The sequence below is a fragment of the Notolepis coatsorum genome (genome assembly GCF_963971535.1).
Source record: "Notolepis coatsorum genome assembly, chromosome: 13".
Taxonomy (NCBI): domain Eukaryota; kingdom Metazoa; phylum Chordata; class Actinopteri; order Aulopiformes; family Paralepididae; genus Notolepis; species Notolepis coatsorum.
Window position 1 is genome coordinate 66382567 of NC_140177.1, and position 23139 is coordinate 66405705.

The 23139-nt window shown below is 41.3% G+C and overlaps 1 protein-coding gene across 1 annotated transcript in view; it reads right to left on the bottom strand.

The window, feature by feature from the left end:
• Positions 1-23139, bottom strand: part of mpdu1b (mannose-P-dolichol utilization defect 1b) — a 49909-nt gene that overhangs the window by 11214 nt on the left and 15556 nt on the right. Inside the window, exon 4 of the mRNA XM_084326795.1 lies at positions 3406-3491. Coding sequence (XP_084182921.1) covers positions 3406-3491 — 86 coding nt within the window. The remainder of the gene's footprint in view (positions 1-3405; positions 3492-23139) is intronic.

The following is a 23139-nucleotide window of genomic DNA, read 5'->3' on the forward strand; positions in this document are numbered from 1 at the left end:
CAGTAAAAGAAAAGTCGACTGCAATTCAAAGGTGAATGGACTGAAAAATATGCATTCATCCTGAGTCCCAGCACCAAACCAATGTGACTATATGCCAAGAAACGGTAGCTCTTGTGAAGGGTGGCAATTTGAAAATAATGTATGTATGGAGACCATGTTTGAAGGCAAACAAAAGCAAAGCCCCCTCAGATCGCACAGCAACCAGAATAACTGAAATACTGGCTGGTGATTTGAATAACTGAAATACTGGCTGGCACAGCTTTGTGATAGAATAAATAAAAAAATGCACAGTGCATTTCCATAGCTGTGGATGAGTCCACTGACACCACTGAGAAGCCTATGTTCTGAAGAACCATTCATGTTCTGAAGAACTGTTCATGTTCTGAAGAACTGTTCATGTTCTGAAGAACTGTTCATGTTCTGAAATGTTATTGCTAAGGATTGAGAAGATTGGATCAGTTGTACTTTTTTTTTAATGCTTGAAACCCTTTTTTTGTGGAATATTTGATGCGGCCCAGCCTCACCCAGACTCTACCTCCAGCGGCCCCCAGGTAAATTGAGTTTGAGACCCCTGCTTTAGACACTTTAATAAATAGATATAATAATAATAATAATAATATAATAATAATATAATGTAGTGTTAAAGAGATTTGCACTACATTCATACCTCATTTAGACTAGTTTTGTACCTCATTGTCTGCATTTGTACCTCACCGTTTACCAATTTTTACTCACTGTACTTAGATTGTACTTTAGATTGTATATTGTATTGTATATTCCTCTTTTACTTACTTTTTTTACTGTATGAAGCACACGCTCAGGGGCTCATACAGAACCAAGCATTTCACCGTAAAGTACATGTATTTTATTGTGACAACTAATAGACAAACTTGAAACTTGAACTTGATACTCTTTATTTAAAAAAAAAGGTACACTATGTAGTAGTCTTGCCGCGGTGGTCGGTGATACCGGTGTTACTCTGTGTTCAGGCTCCACCACAGCCTGAACAAGTACAGTACATTACTTGCCCACCGCCCCCACCAGTGTATGTCTTAACGTGCATGGGCCTGCCGTCATGCCAGTGCACGAGACGCATGCACGTCGCGGCACTTTGCGAGCGTCTACCGGCTCGGGGGTGAATCTTTCGCTTATCATGTAATAGACCGTTCGAAACATGAATTTGCCGCCTTTCCAACGCCACCTCACTCGACCAATTCCGTGCCTCGCTTCTCAAGTTACATGACGATATGTTAGGCGAGAGTCTTTTTACAGGGCGCACGTCAAATGACCACGTCTGACTGTATATGCTCGAGAACTACGAATTTTCACGCCTTTTTTGTTTGGTACACGGACCACGGTTTACTAAAACCTTTCTCAAGAACTTATTTTTGAACAGATTTTTATAAAATTTGGACATGTACTACATACGACTTCAGGCTACAGAACCGTGGTGTTTTCCAGCTCATACCTCTATGCTGGAACTTAAAAACAGGAATCTGGCAACCACTAAAGAGAAATACGTGTATGTAAATCAGACATTATAAACTGAACATGCTATTTTTAGGTTTCACTTCACGTGAAAGAGAGAAAGACACAACATGACATGTTACACAGCGATAGTGGAGGATTTGGATTAAACCCTGAAGCAGCGAAAGTGCGACTGGAGAGGAGCTCAGAGGACCAGCTCAGACCAGCAAAAATATGTTTGCACGATGCGCTAAATAAGGCTGCAGCTACATTGGTCCTTCTGTCAATGAACAGATCGAAAAGTGCCGGAAGATATTATATTTTAAATTAGAACATAACGTTAACTCTTGTCAGTTCAACAAATTTATACTAATCATTGCAAACTAATTAAAAAACAGATGTAGATGGACAGACACACAGCAGATCAATGTAGCTGCATAACGTTAAAGATCAAAGTAAGTGCTCTACAGATATTGAGCGTTATTTTGTAAAATGTCTGGAGTCACCGCCGGTAATACCGGCAGTGTCATGAGTTTATTAGTCATGGGAAATTCCACATAACTGTGGCAACCCTACTATGTAGTTTTTGTGAGAGTCAGATAAATGAATAATTTCTATGGTATATATATTCATAACTGAATAAACTGTCCTCCCTGGAACACTGTTTGAAGATAGAAAGCTACCTGAGGTTACTATCATTGTTGTCATTTACAAAAGGCAGGGCCCGCAATTTAGTTAACATATTCTAGGCTCATGTTTGGTTCAGTGCCTAAAAATTATTTTCTTTTAATTTATGACAACATAAGATTTACAGTAAATGTCTTTTGCAGGCTCTGCAAACCCCCTTCCCCTCATCCAACACTACATAGTGCACCTTTAAATTAAGGATGCTCCAAATTGAATTTAAGCTGATACAAAAAGAAATCTGCCTGTACAATAGTCAACATACAGTGTATATTCTTCATAGTTAGAACAGAAAGATAATATTTAATAAAGTGGTAGAATGTACTACTTACCACCAGGAGTAGTTGGAATACAACACCATACAGTAATTGGTGACCAACATAGCTAATATTGAGCTACAGAGCCCCTTCCAGAGTCCCCTTCCACTGGAACAAAATATGCATGGTAGTCAACGGTAAGATACAAACAATCATTTGATCCTGTTGTGCCATGAATTACACATATGATGTTTGTCAATTTAACCCATTTAGACTTAAAACGCCTGCTAATAATGCTTTATATAGCCTGCATATACACACACAAATGTGTTTCCCGGTTTCAATGGGTTAAGAAGACAATTTTGCAAGTAAAGAAAGTTGATTGACTCGCAAGTTATCTAACATTATCGATAGCTTTTTATGCTATAACATAACCTTAGCTAACATTATTGATAGATTTTGATGCTATAACATAACCTTAGCTAACATTGATAGCTTTTGATGCTATAACATAACCGTAGCTAACATGATAGCTTTTGATGCTAAAACATAACCTTAGCTAACATTATTTGTCTCTTGCCGTTGATTACCGCTCATATTTCTTGTGAAATAGTTTCCCATGGTGGTCCAGTAGAAGGGAAGGGACTTTGCTTCTCTATTACAAATAATTTGTCCACATCTACTTGGACCAATTTGTCAGAGAAAAAAAAAATATTGAAAAGGATGGAAACTCAAACTAAAATAAATTAGGAAGACTCTGTTCACAGCTATGAACACATTTGATGCAAACAATTAAGAGATTTTTTTGCTATACATAATTAAACTGGAGAATCAGTGCAACAATCAGGACACCTATCCATCTCCTATTTAAAGTGAATATCTGCCAATGAACAGGAACCGGTGGACAATAGATTAGAACATCCATTCGGCAGAATATCTTTTTAAAATAACATTCCGGGGTCACAATTCTTGCTCTGGGATGTTTATAGTCTCTTACCTCGGGCAGTTCTTCCTGCGTAGTACTGGACGAGGAACCCGATGGCCACCGTCTGCAGCATGAGGAACAGAGCCTCACCCCACGCACTGAGGAGAGACAACACACAGTTACCGTCTGAAGCATGAGGAACAGAGCCTCGCCCCACGCACTGAGGAGAGACAACACACAGTTACCGTCTGCAGCATGAGGAACAGAGCCTCACCCCACGCACTGAGGAGAGACAACACACAGTTACCGTCTGCAGCATGAGGAACAGAGCCTCGCCCCACGCACTGAGGAGAGACAACACACAGTTACCGTCTGCAGCATGAGGAACAGAGCCTCGCCCCACGCACTGAGGAGAGACAACACACAGTTACCGTCTGCAGCATGAGGAACAGAGCCTCGCCCCACGCACTGAGGAGAGACAACACACAGTTACCGTCTGCAGCATGAGGAACAGAGCCTCGCCCCACGCACTGAGGAGAGAAAACACACAGTTACCGTCTGCAGCATGAGGAACAGAGCCTCGCCCCACGCACTGAGGAGAGACAACACACAGTTACCGTCTGCAGCATGAGGAACAGAGCCTCGCCCCACGCACTGAGGAGAGACAACACAGTTACCGTCTGCAGCATGAGGAACAGAGCCTCACCCCACGCACTGAGGAGAGACAACACAGTTATTTAACCTTTAGTTCACCAGGTCAGAAGCTTGAGCTCAAAGGGCTCTTTTTCGAGCAACACCTGACATAAAAACAACAACAAACTTAAAGTCAAGAACAACCATACAGTACAGTAAATGAACATAGACAAAGGACAAAAAGAGAAAGAGAAAAAGAGCAAGCAGCAGCCGGGGGGGGGGGGGGGGGTTACAGGGGATTGATTTTGGGATTGAACCGGCGCTGATCCGTTTTACCCCCCGCTGAACCTGGGACGGTTGGATTAGGTGGTTTCGGATGCGGGCCAGTGGGAGCGGGGGGCGTGACACACACAACGTCGTTACTGTAATGCTTTTCATGCTTGCTTGAATTTTGGGCAGATAAAACCACACCAACAACTGGACAATACCCACAAAAACGATATTTATGGGCAATTTGAGAGTTCAGACCGCAACCAAACAAGCATGTGGAGCCTGTCACGTTTTAGACTCAATCGTGAAAGTTGTAAAAGATACTTAAAGATATGAGATGAAACACTTTTGAAGGTATTTATTATAAAAAGTTAACAAGCAATGTAATATAAAAGTGAATAAGCAAAGTATTTATACAAGGTGAATATAGCAAGGTACAATTGAAATCTAGATTGTTACAACCGGCCGGTTGAGTATATAAAAGAAAGAAGCAACAGTCAAGTCTTTGTGGGTCAGTCCAGCAGTCTCGTCCGTGGAGTCCAGTCCGTCCGTCCAGTCCAGTCAAAGCAGAGAAGAAAAACAAGTGAAGTCCAGTGGTTTCTCTGTCAGGGTGTTTTATTGGCCCCCTAGTCCAGTGTGTATGAGTCTTTGTCCTGAGTGCACGTTGTGTGTCTGTGTGTATTGGTCAGCCTGTATGTCTGCCGTGCACGAGTGCGTGGAACGCACATTTACGTGCGTGTTTGTGCGTGTGTGTCTCTATGATAAAGATCTGTGATTAATGGAGTCTGGAATATGTGACCAGTGGATGACCTGGTCGTATATTAGTTGGCTTGTGGCATTTTGTCATAATGAGTTGAATTACTCGATCCGGTGGTCTGGTGGGATCTCTCACCAAAGGAGTCACTGTGTGCGCGTTGAGAGCGAGGGTGTATGTATGTGTGTGTGTGTGTGTGGGGAAGATGTGTGCGTAGGTTTGTGTGTGTGCTTTGAGAGTGTGGGGGTGTGGATGTGTGTGTGTGTGTGTGGGCTTGTCCTATGTGTAAGTGTGTGTGTATCTGGTGTGTGTGTATCTGTCCTGTGTGTATGTGTGTGTGTATGCTTGTGTGTGAGAGGGACGGAACCATGCACCAAGGGTCAGCAGGTCACTGATAAGAATCTGTGAGTGGTCCTCTGGAGAAAGACGTCCTTTTAGGAGGATACAGACTTTGTATAGTGTAATGATGGGAGTATGTCTCTGCTATTAATTTACATGATATACGTGTCATATTTCAACAAGCCTCACAGCTCAGTGGATGAAAACATGAAGCCACGTTACAAACAGCACTTCCCTGGCTCGCATTAGCCGTTAGCTTAGCGTTAGCCATTGCTGTATACTATACTTTCTTGTTCGAATGCATTTATTTCTATTAGACCAGTGGTGCCCAACCAGTCGGCCGTGGTCGACCAGTAGATCAATGTTTCAAGTTTCTTTAATAGTTGTCATACAGAAGTACAGAATACTTTTATACAAAATGCTTCTTAATGTTACGCTCCAGAGACTGTGCTAGACAAGATAAGTGTGAAATAAAATATAGCATGTAAATTAGAAGTAAAAAATGAGGTCACAGTGTTCAGTAGAAGTAACTGAGTTACCATATAATATACAATATACTATGCAGTGTACTAATATACAATATTATATAGTGCAAAGCAGAAATGGGATGAGGTACAATTTAGGTACAATTTACAGTAAGGTGTACGAGTTGTAGTGCAAATCCTTTATCAATAAATATAAAGTGTGTTTAGGTGATCTAAAGTGTGGAGAGTGGGTGCTGCAGTGTGTTGTTTGTTTAAGTGAGTGTGTGCGTGTGGATGTGTGTGCTGTGTGCATTTGATGGTTGTTGTATAGTGTTTATTGTTCGTTGAGCAGCCTGATGGCCTGGGGATAGAAGCTTCTTCTGAGTCTTTCTGTGCTCGCCTTGAGACTCCGGTATCGCTTGCCTGACCGCAGCAGTTCAAAGAGGCAGTTGTTCGGGTGGCTGTCCTTGATGATTCTCTTAGCCTTACCCCTGCACCGCTTGTTGTAAATGTTCTGGAGGGTGGGGAGCCCCCCTCCAATTGTGCGTTCGGCTGAACGTGTCACTCTTTGTAGTCTGCTTCGGTCTTGTGCAGTGCTATTCCCAAACCAGGAGGTGATGTTGCCAGTCAGGATGCTCTCTATTGTACATGAGTAGAAGTTCTTAAGGATCTTCTGACTGACTTGGAACTTCCTTAGGCGCCTGAGGAAGTAGAGGCGTTGTCGTGCCTTCTTCACAACACTGTCAATGTGTGTGGTCCATGTCAAGTCCTCGGATATGTGGGCTCCGAGGTACTTAAAACTGTTCACTCTCTCAACCGGCAACATGACATTCAATATAATCGATGCGAGCAATGTTACTAGTTAAAGGCTAAGCTAACTAGCGTTAGCCGTAAGCTTAGCGTTATCGTTAACCCTGCAAAACGCTCAAAAGCGGACTCTACAACAGAGTTCCATTCGTGAGAAAAGAGGCAGAAAAGAGGCAGAACACACAGTGAATGTATCAGTTTTGTTTATTGCACATTCTTTGCTGAAAAATAAGTGCTACAGGCTATACTAGACTAGGCTAAGCTAACTAGCGTTAGCCGTTAGCTTAGCGTTAGCCCTGGGAAACGCTCAAAAGCGAACTCTACAACACCATCCATTCGTGATAAAATGGGGTGGGTTATATTGACAAGGCTTGACAACAGAGGTTCAAATATAACTTCATATTTATTGGTTATTTGTTCATTTTATATCAGCATCCAGTCTCCGCGGTCGTGTTAAGACACTTCCTGTTTACATTTTCGAACGTGACATCATCGCCTACGGCAAGCGTAAACGCTCAAAAGGCAAACCGTAAACAGAACCCGGAGCGAACCAAGACTGAAGTGTGTACACAAACTAGAGGGGGGAGAGGGAGGGGGGAAGTTCGCATCAGATCTCGGAACGGGCTAGAACGGAATGGAAACGAATAGGTGAGTGAGAAAGGCCCCTGAGAGGGAAGGTCAAGTTAGGCTAAGCATCAAACATAACATTAATGCAGCGTGTACAGTAACCAGTAGGAATTAAGCAGAGAAGCATTTGCACATTCCCATATCGGTCATTAAAAGGTCAGTAATTAGGGTTTAAAAACTATGCAAAGTAATAAAAGCCTGGAGTTTACGTTTTTTAAGTCCATTGCAGGTAAACGGAGCAGAGTACACAAAATCCCTCCTCCCAAACTCAGTGCGAACCCGTGGGATTGAGGTGGATAGAAAGTCCTGAGAACGCAAGCTGTAGGAAGAGTTTGAAGCAACGGTAAGGTGTGTACAAAGATATAAAAGGAAATAGTCCAAGTAATGCTTTATAGAGGGAGATGTACCAATGATGAAGCCTACAAGCAGGCAGGGACAGCCAACCCGGGCCTTTCTGTGTGGAGTTTGCATGTTCTCCCCGTGCTCGCAAGGGTTTCCCCTCCCAATAAGATAAACCCAATGGAAAAACATGCACAACAGATCGCTAACGCTGTCGCGTTCCCTGATGAAGATGGACAGGAGCACTTGGATTGGCCCCACGCAGCAGCGCCTATCTGCTGCCGGCTGCCCTTGGGGGGAAGGACGACGAGATGGGTCAAGCACAGAGACTCAATTTCATCGGCGACCCAAAAAGAAATTGCATGCGTGTGTTCCTGTGTGTGCTGCCCATCGCATGTGTGTCACTTAGGGTTGGGCATCGTTTGGATTTGAACGATTCCGGTTCCGATTCCGATTCTCCATATCGATTCCTGTTCTAAACGATTCTCGATTCCGATTCTTTGAGGTGCAGGTCAAAACAGGTCACAGCTTATTTCGAAGGAGATTTTTTATTTATTTTTTATTTCAAAAAGAAAATCATACTATTCACATTTTCAGTTGACTTGATACAGTTTAATTTGGTTGCTGTACTGTAACTAGGGTATTAAAGTAAAAAAAAAAAAAAAGTAAAAAAAAAAAAAGTAAAAAAAAAAAAGAAAAAAATCGAAATTTAGAATCGAAATTCAAATATTTTACTTCCGGTTCCAGAACCGGAAGTTAGGAACCGGTTCCTATTAGAACCGGTTTTCGGTGCCCAACCCTAGTGTCACTGCATGATAAATAAAGACTTCTTCTACCTTCTTGTACAAAATGCAGAGATGAGTGATATATCTACAGCCAGTATCGTAGCTTATTCAAAGCTAAGCTTATCAAAGCTTTTAGCATCGTGTGCCCAGCTCCCCACTCATCGGTATCAGAGTGATGCACAGATATCACTTCATCACTGCCGACAACATCTCTCCAGGTGCCTGTCACTGTGTATGCACATGTTGTTGTTTATTTTGCATCCGTCACTGCAGGCTGCATGTGCATGTGAAGAGAGGGAGACACAGAGAGAGAAGGTGGGGGAACACTCGTTTGGTGCAATCTGTTGTTGTGAATGTATAATGACATTTAAAAGCCTAGAACCCCAGCTTTAAAAAAAAAAATAATCTAGGGAAAAAACTGTCATGGCCAACTAACACCTCTCCCGAAGGCTAACCGGCCATGTCCGCTTCCATTAATTGTGCTAAGCTAGGCTAACATGCAGCCAGATAGCTTTCTACTGAACGCATAGAGGAAACTGGTATCGGTCTTCTCGTCTCTCTCTGGAGAAGACAGTAAGCTAATTTTCCAAAATGTTGGCGTGTTCCTTTAACCACTGTGGTTTTCGGTCACATAACTGCCAGTGGGTCTTGGACTTCCAGGTGGTGAGAGCAGGCAACTGCACCTCCTCATCAATCACCCTCAACATAGGGGCCCCCCAGGGCTGTGTTCTGAGTCCCCTCCTCTACTTGCTGTAGACGCACGACTGTGTGGCACAGCGGAACAACAACACAATCATCAAACTTGCTGATGACACAGTAGTGCAGGGCTCTACAGTGCGACCATATTGCTCGCATATGCCCTTAGAAATATGTGTGTGCGAACCGGAAAAATCAATTACTTGCACGGTGTGCGAGTGAAGATTACAGCCTCAGTTGTCCTTTTTTTCCCTCCGCTGATAAATCGTTAAAAAACTACAAGTCCCACATTGCACTCAAGCCAACGGTCCAATCACAGTAGAGTGATGTGACTGGTTTCATGGGAAAGAAAGCAAATGACCAATCGGAAGCTCTCATTTAGCTTGTTTACTTCCTGAAAGTCCGCCATTGCGATATGCGAGAGTTTCCAGAGACATGTAACTTATTCTAGTCTTACCAATAGCAATAGATTTTAGAACACCTAGATTTAGCGATAGCAATAGTAATATAACGTTAATGCAACAAAACGAATGCGTTGCTTTGTTAACACTATGGTCGCCAAAAACGCCGTACCACGTCATTCCCCGCCATGCTCATTTTGCCAAAGACGCCGTACCACGTCTTTGATATCAATATTTCAAAAATCTGTGATCGAAATCATATTTCTCACCCGGAGACTTGAGATCTACTGTTGATCCCCTCTCAACTCTCCAACGGTTCAAGAGCGCCATCTGGTGGCCGATCGGCGGATCGCCCAAAGCGGAAACAGGAAATGGAAGCTGGTGCTCATTCCAATTCGGTCCGATCACTCGGTAATAGTCCCAGGACTCGAGCTAGACACAACGGATAGCAATCCGTTACCAATAACTCGATAAACAACATGATTTGGACGTATATACTATTATACAACCTGGAAATGGATCGCATATTTCGACATCCCATAATAGGAATATTTCTGTTCCACGCTCATCGCCCAACGCTATGAGGAAGCTACGGTAAGATTCAGCGTTATTTTTTAACGTGTTCGATACTAACTGCTCTAATGATCATATCACCCACACTAGATGAATCATCCAACGTTGGCCACAGAATTATAAACGACCCCCCCCCCCCCATCCGGTCAACATCAGATGATCAGTAGTAACTTCTAGAAGCACGTCCATTTGAAATTTTTTATCTCGCGCAGATTCCTATCAAACTGTATTTGATCATCAATATAATGCATTTGGGGCTATAAATCACGTTCTGGAGAAAGCTGCCGAAAACGATAAAAACATACTTATACTTTAGACCGTATTTTAGTATGAATATGTGAATGAAAAAGTATAACGTTGCTACACCCTGAACAATAGATACTTGACGTTGAATGGGCCATAGTAATGTCAATTTAGCAATACAATTTAAAAAGTTATAGCCCTGCAAAGAAGGTAAACATCCCCATAGACAAATAGAGCTGGCGGAGGATGGTATATTAAGAATATAAGCCTGGCGACCAAAGTGTTAATCATAACGTTGATGCAGTAGCAGGGAACAAACTTAACTTTTTGACTTATGGCTTTTTAAAGTACCAGCCGGGCAGATTTTTTACTAGCCAAAAATTATAAATAGCTTTTTAGTATATCGCCATGTGTTATTATTACATATAATACTCTCATATGCTATTTTCAATTAATATCATAAACAACATAAGGAATATTAGCATAATTTTGAGTGGACTGAAGGAATGAGTCTGTTAGTTTTAAATGCAAATAATTTATTGAAACAGAAGTGGGGTCGGGACACATTTTATTTCTATTTTTTTTAACTGTTTTAACCATGTAGTGTAGCACTTTGGGATCCCAGTGAACAAAAAGTGCATTACAAATCCAATCTATTATTATTATTATTATTATGTGTGGCTGCCGCCCTGGCGGCCTGTAGCTGTTCCGGAACTGTAGCTATTTCCGGGGTAGGCCTGATTGGCCCCGACAGGCACGTGACCGCCGCGGCCACGCCCCGCGGCAGCGAGGCTGCTGTGGTTCACAGGCGCTTTCCGCCTTCAGCAGAAGGAGTTCGCGGCGCCTTTCACTGTCATCAGTCATAATAATATCATCAGTCATCTCTAATAATATTAATCACTGTTCAATGTACTAATATACAACACAGCTCGCTTTTCCCACTTCAATGACAGAGCCGCTGTTTAATAATATTGTCGCGGCGGAGCTCCGTCGCGGCAGCATTATGTAGCAGTAATCCCCCCTTCTTTATCATCAACAAACTAGCTCAATTGGTAACTCTGCTTGGCTGTGGATCCTATGGTCCTAAGTTCGATTCCCTTAAGTTTTTTTTTAACGTGCATAGCGTATTGTATATTGTATGGTACAATTTACAGTAAGGTGTATGCGTTGCAGTGCAAATGCTTCTTACTGTTGCGCTCCAGAGACCGTTACTGTACCATACAAGCTATAGTGCAATGCACGTTAAAAAAAAATAAAAATAAAAACTTAAGGGAATCGAACTTAGGACCATAGGATCCACAGCAAAGCAGAGTTACCAATTGAGCTAGTTTGTCGATGGTAAAGAAGGGGGGATTACTGCTACATAATGCTGCCGCGACGGAGCTCCGCCGCGACAATATTATTAAACAGCGGCTCTGTCATTGAAGTGGGAAAAGTGAGCCGTATTGTATATTAGTACATTGAACAGTGATTAATATTATTAGAGATGACTGATGATATTATTATGACTGATGGCGTTGAAGGCGGAAAGCGCCTGTGAACCACAGCAGCCTCATTGTCGCGGGGCTGCCGCGGGGCGTGGCCGCGGCGGTCACGTGCCTGTCGGGGCCAATCAGGCCTACCCCGGAAATAGCTACAGTTGCAGAACAGCTACAGGCGCCCTGGCGGACATCTGTGCTCTACTGAGTGCACCTTTCTAGTCTAGAGAGAGAGCGCTGATTCCCCGTAGCTGAACAGGGTTGCATTTTGTCAAAATGGCCTTCATGTTTGTACATCGCCATCTGTTGCTTTGGCATTGTACTACATGTATATTACATCAGTGTTAAACCACTGTGAGCGGCCTGGAGGGAGGATTGGAGCGGAGGAGAAGCGGTAGATGCAGTGTATTTTGTTAGCCGCCAGGTGGCGGGCAGACCTTAAATTCTAATCGCCAAAGAATAAATCTACAAGCCAGTGGCGCTGGGCGTGTAACTATTTTGTACCCTGTGCAGTAGCGTATGTCGTTGTGCCGCACACAACAGCAGAGGTAGGCAATAGGGTCCAGCTGCAGTGCAAGCGGTGTGACGTAATTGGCAGAATCGACTGTCAAATCAATAGTCTACCTGACACGCAAACTCATAAACAATGTTTCTGTACTGGAGGTTGATAGAAATCTGTGGTTTTTCAATGTATGTGATGTATAGATTGGGGGGAGATGACCGCATCTAAAAAGGGGCCAGGTCAGAGAGGTCAGAAATGTGCTTGCCTTAGCAGACGGTGATAGAAGAGGTGGTTCAGAGCGAGCAAGGTATTAGTGTGAGCACCACACTGAGCAGGGCAGAATGTTTTGAATTCCCCAGTACATCAACAAAGACTAAGAGGGAAGAAACCAGAAGAGACTCTCTCCTCTCATCACGGAGAGGGGGGGGGGGGGGAATGACACATCATCATTAGCTTCGGCTAACACGAGGATGGTCTTGGCTAACGACCAGGCCTGACCACCATTGGACTGAATAGCAGAAGGACGATAGACTGAACACACCGAAGGATCATTAGAATAGACTTTAAGGACAATACAATCTGTTAACATCTGAGCTGAGGCTTCTGTTTATGAAAATAAACAACGCTTTTCCTTGTAAGTGTAGTATTATTTGATAGAACATAAATCCTAAACTGTATTGAATCTTTTATTCCTAATAGAAAAGGTCATAAGATTAAAGCTTTGATCAGAAAACAGCTGTCCTAGTCAGTCAACGCAAGAACCCTCACAAAAGGTTGTGTGTCGGGCCACTCAACAGCCGGTTGTAAAAGATAAAGAACTGTTTGAATAAGCCCTTCGGGGGTGCTAGGACAAAAGAGCCATCTGGTTCCTGCAGGGTGGGGGACAGGAAGGATTTCAGATAAGCCCTAGCTAACACAATGAGATGATCAGATCACATGAAGTTGTTATCGGCTGCCTCGCGGCCTAGGGACACAGGTACAGTCAACTGGTCTGATTAGTATGAAAAGTCTCAAATAGGAATTATAGTTAAATAACTTAAATGTGTGTTTACTGAGGTAGGATGTTTACCATCAATGTGAGACTGTTAGGCTGGATCTTGGTAAATCATGGAGGAACATATTAATGAACGCTAAGTATAAACTGTTTGTAGCTATTCAATGAAAGCCAAAAAGACTGTGTTGAAGAATTAATCCCCTGCATTGTAAGACTAGTTTCACTTAGGTTGAAACTAGGCTTAAAGGTAACAGAATGTGGTCAATTATGATATCTCTGTGTTTATGTAATCAATTGCATTTAGAATATATATATATTGTGAGATCAATAACCAAAGTATTATGGTAGTTAGACAGTGTTTGGTCTTTGACTGGAGAACAAAGAAAATAGAGGGTTGGCTTGCTAAGGACAACCCCCTATTTCAAATTCAAACGTAGAGAGGCCGTGATTGGAGGAACACAGCTGCTGATGTCACTTTGATGACATCACGCAGAAGACTCCAGGCTTTTGATATAAGAGGAGGTGTTGTGACGGTGGAGGGAGAACTCTGACACGGAACCACAAGGACACCATCTCACCTTTATCACACAGCAAGACGACGCGGCAGAGGAGACTCGAGACAAAGAACTTTTTGGAGGGAGAACAGACTTTGCTTTGTTCATCAGCCATAGAACAAAGCCCATCAACAATTTATCAACTCTACTTTAATATTAGTCTGATATAAGGGGTCGGTGGCTTAGTACTTGAGTACCCTTATATCATTGCAGAATCCATTTTTCATTGTAATTTGTATACACTCTTAACTTTGATTAAACAGCTGCTGTTATACACCTTCTCATCCATTTCTCCTGCTGATCCGCTGGTCGTGAAACAAGACCAAATGGTCTTATTGGTAGTACAAAGGTTTTTAGGGGAACCATTCACAACGCAGAGGACGATCAAAGCCGGTTCTGATCTTATCAGAACCAGAACAGAAGCCTTTACTACTTCATAAGGTAGTACGTTGTCGAAGTGTCGAATTCTTACAAGGTGGAGAATTATTATGGTTTGTGGATCGCACTAACAGGGAGAGATAAGGATTGTATCAGCCAGTGTATGAGACGTCGGAGAGATAAAACACAACGCAGATGGGAGATGATTACACAAGCCAAACAGATGAAGACGTGATACTGGCCGATTGATCAGAATCTAACAAGGTGTACAGTATTTCAATAGGCAACCCTGAAAGGATTCTTTTTCTAGAAGAGCAACACTAGCCAAAACATAGGCATTGTATGCATAAAAGGGGCAAAAGCTAAAGTTAAGTGACTGTTACTTTTGTAGCAGTAGTTTGATTTGATAGTTTATTTGATAGGGACAGCACATGTTAATGAACATCAAGTACAAAGTGTAAACATGCAGGGTTGTAGCAAGAGCTAATTTACACCAGGAGACTGCAAACTTCTTCAATAAATAAATAGCCTGCTTAGGGTAAAAGCATTGTGACAATCAATGATAAAAACAATAAAAACAAGAAACAAGTTACATAAACTAAATCAGATTAAAAATGATCACAGTTCTGGTTTGCCTTAACACTTTGACTGCCGGGAACCGTCTTTAGACGTCTTTGCTGGCCATGCTAAAGTTGCCGGAGGACGCGTTACGTCGTCCTTATATCAATATTTCAAAAATCTGCGATCGGATTCATATGTCCCCTCCGCTGGCCTGAGATCCACCAGCAGGACCCACTGAGCTCTCTGGCGGTTCAGGAGCGCCATCTGGTGGCCGATCGGCGCAATCGCCAAACAGGATGTTGCATAGAGGTTGTCCTAGACGTCCGTAGTACTTCCGGGCGCTCGCTATAGGTCATGGGACTCTGGCTCGTCACGCTACACGGTGATCGATTGGCAATAACGCGATAAACAACATGATTAGGACGTATATACCATTATACAAGCTGGAGATGGACCGGGTAAAAATATATCCCATAATGATAAGATTTCTACTCTACGACGATCGCCCAACGGCGCGCGGAGACTGGGGTGAGTTTCAGCGTGTAACGTTACCGTCTTCGATACTAACTGCTATTATCAACATTTGACCCACATTAGATGATTGGTATAACGCTGCCCACGGAATTATAAACGCCCCCTCGCCCATCCGGTCAACATCAGATGACGTGTAGTAACTTCTAGAAGTACGTCTAGTTGGAATTTTTTATATCGCGCTGATTGCCATCAAACTGTATTTCATCATCAATATAATGCATTTGGGGCTATATATCACGTTCTGGAGAAAGCTGCAGAAAGAGATGAAAACATACTTATACATTAGACCATACTTTACTATGAATATGTGAATGAAAAAGTTTAACGTTGCTACACAATGAACAATACATATAGGACTTTGAAATGGGCCCTAATAATGGCAATGTAGCAATAGAATTTAAAAAGTTATAGCCCTGCAAAGAAGGGGACTTTCTCCATAGACAAATAGCGCTGGCAATCTATGGTATATCATGAATTTAACCTTAGGCAGCCAAAGTGTTAAGATGCAGTTTAAGATGAGTCTTGAACATGGAGTATGTGGGGCACTCTCTAATCACAACTGGTAGGCTATTCCAGTAGTTACCACCCAGAGAACACAGTTTTAGCAACTTGGTAGTATACCGAAAAGGCACCCTACAGTCCCCTCTACTGTTGGCCCTGGTGGTAATGCCAGTGTCTCCTTTTTGTTCAATGTCACTGGCTTTTTTATTAGGCCTAGTTGTTGGCTACAACTTTGCCACAGTAGGCATTAATCACTTAATAGTTCAAATGTCTGTGTCCCATTCCCGTTTGCACACGCAGATACACACGCACACAGTGGGCCAGTGACTTTGGTGGTATGTGCAATTGGACAGATGTGTGTCCCGTTCCCGTTTGCACGCACAGTACAAATATATTTTATTTTTGAAAAAAAAAAATAAACTCTTTACTGTTACTTGAAATATTTTCACTGTGCTCCTAAATATTTTTGTGTGCTCCTAAATTTCTTTGTGTGTTGATGGTTTAGTCAAGATCCACGTGAATCTGTTTTGTATACACCGTCCTGCAGTCACGTTTGCGCTCATACTTCCTGCAACAAAGAGTGACGTCACCAGGACTGTACCATTTGAAAGGGGTTTACCCCACGATAAGACGTCAACACTTGTAAGCTATAATACTATTGCAATGACTGCTTCTTTCAATTCTACACAATTAAGCATGGATGAAATTGAAGAACTATTTTTATGATGGAAGTGGGGGGGGGGGGGGGGGGGGGGGGGTTAAAATAAATGAGGGTAGGAGCTCCGGGCACCACACCATTTATGAAAACGTTAGTATTCTTTAGTTTTTATTTCTCTACTGTTTTCTTTCTCTGGCCTACTAAAAGTGAAGCCAACACAATGTTGTGGGTCTGGGAACCACAACAAGGGTGTATAATTAATTGTATGTTATTGTCTTTTTCTTTATTGTTTGTTATTTTCTTTTCTAAATATCTCAATGCATACAGTGACAATATATGCTTTAGAACAACTTGACATACTCATAAGTAATACTAATAAGATTTTGCAACCATTATGTCGGATTTGATAATAAACTCATGGAATGTCAAAGGCTTGGGTAATCCCATTATAAGGGCAAAAAAATTATCTGTTCTAAAAGATAAGATGGTACATATAGCCTTCCTGCAAGAAACATTCTTATCAGAAATTGAACATTTAAAGCTACAAAAGGATTGGGTGGGACAAGTGTATTTTTCTTCATACAAAAGTCACAGTAGGGGAACTGCTATTCTAATCAATAGAAACACGCCATTTAAATTAGAGAAAAAAATCACTGACCCAAATGGGCGATATGTTTTGATTTCAGGTTCTATTAATGGAATATCTACCACTTTCCTTAATATCTACGCTCCTAACACAGATGACCCTGCATTTATGTCAGATATGGTATTGCTTTTCAACGAAAACTGCAAAGGATTTGGGGTCATAGGCGGAGACTTTAACTGTGCACTGAATCAGAAGATGGACAAGACCACACAGTCTAAAAGTAACAAACCAAAGTCCATAAAAGTACTCAAAGGTTTATGCAAAGAAAGTGGCCTAGTTGATGTGTGGCGGGAACTAAATCCAAAGGTTAAAGACTACACTTACTATTCAAACGCCAATGTCTCATATTCTAGGATTGATTACTTTTTGATCTACTCAAGACATCTTCACATGGTAAAAAACTGTTGTATCAATCCAATCACACTATCAGACCATGCGAGAATTGACTTGACCGTTCGTCTGGATGGAGAAAAGTTCACTCGTAGGCAATGGAGATTCAATACCTCATTGCTGAGGGATGAAACATTTAGATCAAAAATGAAGGTATGGATTAAAAATTACATAGATGAAAACAATGATCCTAGCATGGACCCAAACATAATCTGGGAAGCTGCAAAAGCCACTTTAAGAGGACATATTATCTCATACACATCATTTAGTAAAAGGGAAGAAATCGCACACACAAAAGAACTAGAAAAAGAAATTGAAAGATGCGAAGCCCTCCATAAAGTTGCAGCAACAGAAGACAACTGGAAACATTTAGTAACTGCCAGAGCCAAATTAAATATCAAGACTACAAATATAATCATGCAACAAATGAATCAGGTTAGACAAAAACACTATGAATTTGGCAACAAACCCAGTAAACTATTAGCCCATCAACTAAAAAAAGAACAAGCCGAAAGGACTATAAAAGCAATTCGGTTCAAGGGCAACATCACACATCATCCAAAAGAAATCAATCAGGCATTCCAGGAGTATTACAATATACTATACAAATCTCAAAGTAATTACACACAGGAGGAACTGGATAGATTCTTAGAAGGTATCAAAATGCCAAAGCTCTCAGAATCAGATCAAGAGAGTCTTAATGCACCCTTTACCGAACAAGAAATACTAGCAACAATTAATTCAATGCCTATAGACAAAAGTCCAGGACCAGATGGCTTCCCGGCACAGCTATATAAGGAGTACTGGAATGACTTGAAACCCATTTTTATGGGAATGATTAACAACTTTGGACGCAACAAGGCACTTCCTCAAACAATGAGCTTGGCAAACATCACAGTACTGCATAAAAGTGGTAAGGATCCACTAGACTGTTCATCTGTTCATCATACAGACCTATAAGTCTTTTAGATCATGATTATAAGACTATCACCAAAGCATTAGCGAAAAGACTTGAAACCATCACGCCGAAATTGGTAAACCCAGATCAGGCTGGATTTGTTAAGGGAAGATATGCTACCGATAACATCAGACGGTTATTAAATATAACCAATCATTTGAATCTAAAACAGAGGCCCTCTCTACTCCTATCTCTGGATGCAGAGAAGGCTTTTGACAGAGTCGAGTGGAACTTTCTTTTTAACGTGTTGCAAAAACTTAATATAGGGTCAAATTTTATCCAGTGGATTAAAGCAATTTATCAAACTCCAAAAGCAGCAGTTATTACTAATGGCAATACATCTGATCAGTTTCTCTTAATGAGAGGAACAAGACAGGGGTGCCCAATGTCAAGCTCATTATTCGCAATAATAGAAATTTTGGCTGCATCTGTACGAGACAACATTAACATAAAAGGAGTGTATATCGATAAGGTTGAACACAAAATATCTTTATATGCTGACGACATTGTTCTATACATTGAGCAACCAGAAAACTCCTTATTACATCTGTATAACACAATCGAACAATTTGGAAAGTACTCAGGATACAAGATAAATTATAATAAATCTAATGCATGTCTCCTACATATGAAACCAACAAAAGAAATGCAGAAATCCTACCCATTTCGATGGTCACCAGGAGGCTTCAAATACTTGGGAGTACACTTTACACCGCAATTAAATGATTTATTTGAAAAAAATTACACTCCTCTTACAATTGAAATGAACACAGATCTAGGTAGATGGGACAAACTACCCCTATCCCTTCTAGGAAGGATAAACGTCATCAGGATGAATATCCTTCCGAGATTGAACTTTCTCTTTCAAAATGTACCCTGCTACCTATAACATATTTTAACATATTGAATAAACGTATCTCAAAATTTATTTGGTCCAATAAAAAACCAAGGATTAAATTACTGACTCTTATGAAACCTGAGTCCATGGGTGGTCTAGGTCTTCCCAATCTCCAACACTACTACTGGTCAGCCCAACTTCGAACTATAGTATCATGGTCATTGGGAGGACCAGACTCACACTGGATACAGATAGAAGCGGGACAGGTTGATCCTTTACCTCTAAACTCTCTTTTTTTTTATAAAGAATTGACAAAATAGAAAATATAAAGCAATATTTCACGGTTGTGAATACCCTATCTGCATGGAAAGATTGCTCGAAAAAGTTTGGCATAACTAAATGCATCTCTGTTTATTCATCTATTCATCAAAACCCTGACCTAAAAAAATATTTTCATTCAACTGATATAAACAAGTGTAGACACTTGGGGGTAACTCAACTTAAAGACCTTTTTCATAAAAACTGGAAATTAAAAGCATTTCAGGAGCTAAGAGAAGAATACAACATTCCTAACTCAGACTTCTTAAAATATATGCAAATTCAAAGCACTTTTAAGTTCACTTACTAAAGAAAACAAGTTAAGCTTTGAAATGACAGAATTGGAAGAAAAACTAACTACCTCATCCACAATTAAAGGTAAAATCAGTGAACTATATGAAATTCTAACTAATGAATGCCAAACAGTCTTCCCAGCTCTATTAAGATGCTGGGAGACGGACCTGGCAACGAAATTTGAAGAAAACAATTGGCAAGATATCTGTGATCGAACTTTCTTTCCCTTTACAAGCAATAAGATCAAAGAAAGTAATTTCAAATGTATTCATAAATTCTACCTTACTCCTGTAAAAATGCACAAAATCTCGAAAGAAAACTCACCAAATTGCCCAAGATGTAAAATTAAAGAAGGAACATTTCTGCATATGTTCTGGCAATGTAGCAAATTGAAGCATTTCTGGAACAAGATCCACTTATTTACTAAATCTGTCATGGAGTTGGAATTTGAGTTATCACCATGTGTCTATCTATTAAATAATATAACAAACTGCCACTTAGACCAAAAGAAATGCAGACTGTTGGTATACATAACATATTTTGCAAAGAAATGTATACTTCTTCTATGGAAAAATGAAATCGCACCAACATTCAATATGTTCATAGAACAAATATCTCAGTTTCTTCCCTTAGAAAAGATAACGCTTGAAAAGCACAACCAGGGTCACTTATTTCAAGAACTCTGGAATCCACTCTATACTCAACTGGAAACTCATAATGTAGTCCTATAAATGTGTCATATCTAAATAACAGACGTGGAGTTTTAGCAGATTAGATTAGCTGATCTGTTGACTCTTTGTCTGCGTGTAAATGCCTGGTTGCCTGCGCATGGCTGTCAAACCCTGCCCCCATGGGGTCGGGTCTGGGAAAGGGAGCTGAACACGCAGCGGCCCGGACCCTTCTCTGTCGGAGTAGCTATCGATAAGCAGGTGTGAGCAACTGGGTGCTATAAAATGTCGCTGTTTACAATACCGACATTTGCACTTTTATTTCTTATTCCTTATTTACTTATGATTTACCTACTGTCCCTTTATTTTATTTTACTTAATTTTTATTATTATTATTATTTATTTTTTGTTGTTGTCTAATTGTTTATTTGTGTGTATGTGGGCAAGTGTATGTGTGTATGTGTGTGTGTGTGTGTATGCCTGTATGCGCGTGTGTACGTGTGTGTATGTCCCAGTGTGTGAGTGTGAGTGAGAGATGGGAGAATGGATTGAGTGGGGAGCACAAGGAAAATTGTTAAAAATTGTTCATGAGAGTGACACTGAACATTCTGTAGATATGTCGATTGAATGTGAAACCTCATGAAAAATAAAAAGATTTAAAACTAAATTTCTTTGTGTGCTCCTACATTTTTTCATTTAGGAGCACATGTGCTCCTTGGGAAAAAGGTTAGCGTAGAGCCCTGTAGTGGTGGGGCTGATCTCTGCAAACGATGAGGGCCTACCTGGAAGAGGTAGAGAATCTGGCGCGGTGGTGTCAGGAGAACTGCCTCTCCCTGAACGTCAGCAAAACAAAAGAGATGATTGTGGACTTTAGGAGGTCTGGGGTCAGAGACTACAGCCCCCTCAGCATCGATGGGGCACCGGTCGAGAGAGTGAACAGTTTTAAGTACCTCAGAGTCCACATATCCGAGGACTTGACATGGACCACACACATTGACAGCGTAGTCAAGAAGGCACGGCAATGCCTCTACTTCCTTAGGTGCCTAAGGATGTTCAAAGTGAGTCAGAAGATCCTTAACACATTCAGGGCCATAGACGGGGCCCACTCTATACGGCCAGCATTTCATAATAACCTTTCGTTGTGCGTGAGGCTGTTTGTAGAGCTAAATCTATACCTATACTTTATATTATTGCTATCTGTCCATTCTCAATTGACACTATAAACCGTCCCTTCAATATGCCTTAAATAAAAAAAAAATCATCAATACGTTCCCATCCCAGAATGTTCTGGGGTATTTCCTGGAACGCGAGATATAGGGTGCTAAGCTAATGACGTTAAATCGAAGGCGTTTCGGCTATACACAAGCTAGAGCTAAAACTCTAAATGCATATTGTCGGTATCATGGTCCACCATGAATGCATGAAAGAGGGAGGGGGGCGGGGGACATCGTTTCTGATTGATTACCAATAACGGCATTAGCTTCAGTAGCCACATTCGCTGATCGGCTGGTTGGGTTTGATAACAAGGCCTGATCAGCATGTAATTTTTGTGAAAAAGCTCTTACCTGTGGCCGGTTGGACTGCAAAAAGGATTTCCCAGTTATCGATCGCCATCTGGTAGATCCATATGTCCATTGGCTGATGCTATATTCCTTTTAGGGCTGACCCCGACTAATCGGTCTAAAGGAGCCGTAGTCGACTAGCCAACCTCTTAGTCGAATACAAAAATATATATATATTTATAATTCTTTTTTTTATTTATTTTTTTTATCATTCTTTCCAAAAGAAAAGAGGCCTGGCACGCATACCAGAGGCTAACTGCCTACGAAAACAGGCACAGAAGCACTGTAAGAGGATTTCACCCATCTAATGAACACACTAGACTAGACAAATAAAGATGTATCCATCAGTGGACCAATTGCATGCTTTTGCAGAGGACAAGAAGCCTTCAGTCGACTCCTTCAGACATTAAGCACCCCCCACAGCCCAAATGGAATGATCAATTTAATTTCTTTTTTATTATTATTATTTTTCTCTTTTTTTTGTCGACCAATAGTCGACTAGCGGCAAATTTTGGCCAATCATAGTCGACCATCCAAATCCTTAGTCGGGGACAGCCCTAATTCTTTTACTGCACACTGAATTCAGCGTCCCAACGCCGGCGATCGGCTAACAGAAAAGTCCATTCAAGATAAAAAAAAAAAACACCGGTCTGTAACAGGGAACACTGCATTATCGAGACAGTGCCCCTACGAGGATCTGGCCGGTAATGCACTTTTCCGAATTCCAAGAGTAGGGTAAATCTGCAGTGCCGCTCGGTGACATTGAGTAGGAAATTAAAATGGAATAAAAGCCAAAACAACCTTAACTCTTTCAATGCCATGCCTGGTTTTCCGTTTTACCGCTTGAATGCCACCATCCGCGCCAATGTTAACGTTAATATCGCCTAATCTATGTTTTAAATTATGGCTATGTGTCTAATCTGCCCATCGCATTATCAAATACTATTTTCCAGTCAGTGCTGTGAAGGCAGATTCTTTTTTTATCGCGTCGTTTCCGTTTCAGAGCAGTTAGAAAAGCCCCCGTTTTGATATAAAAAACAG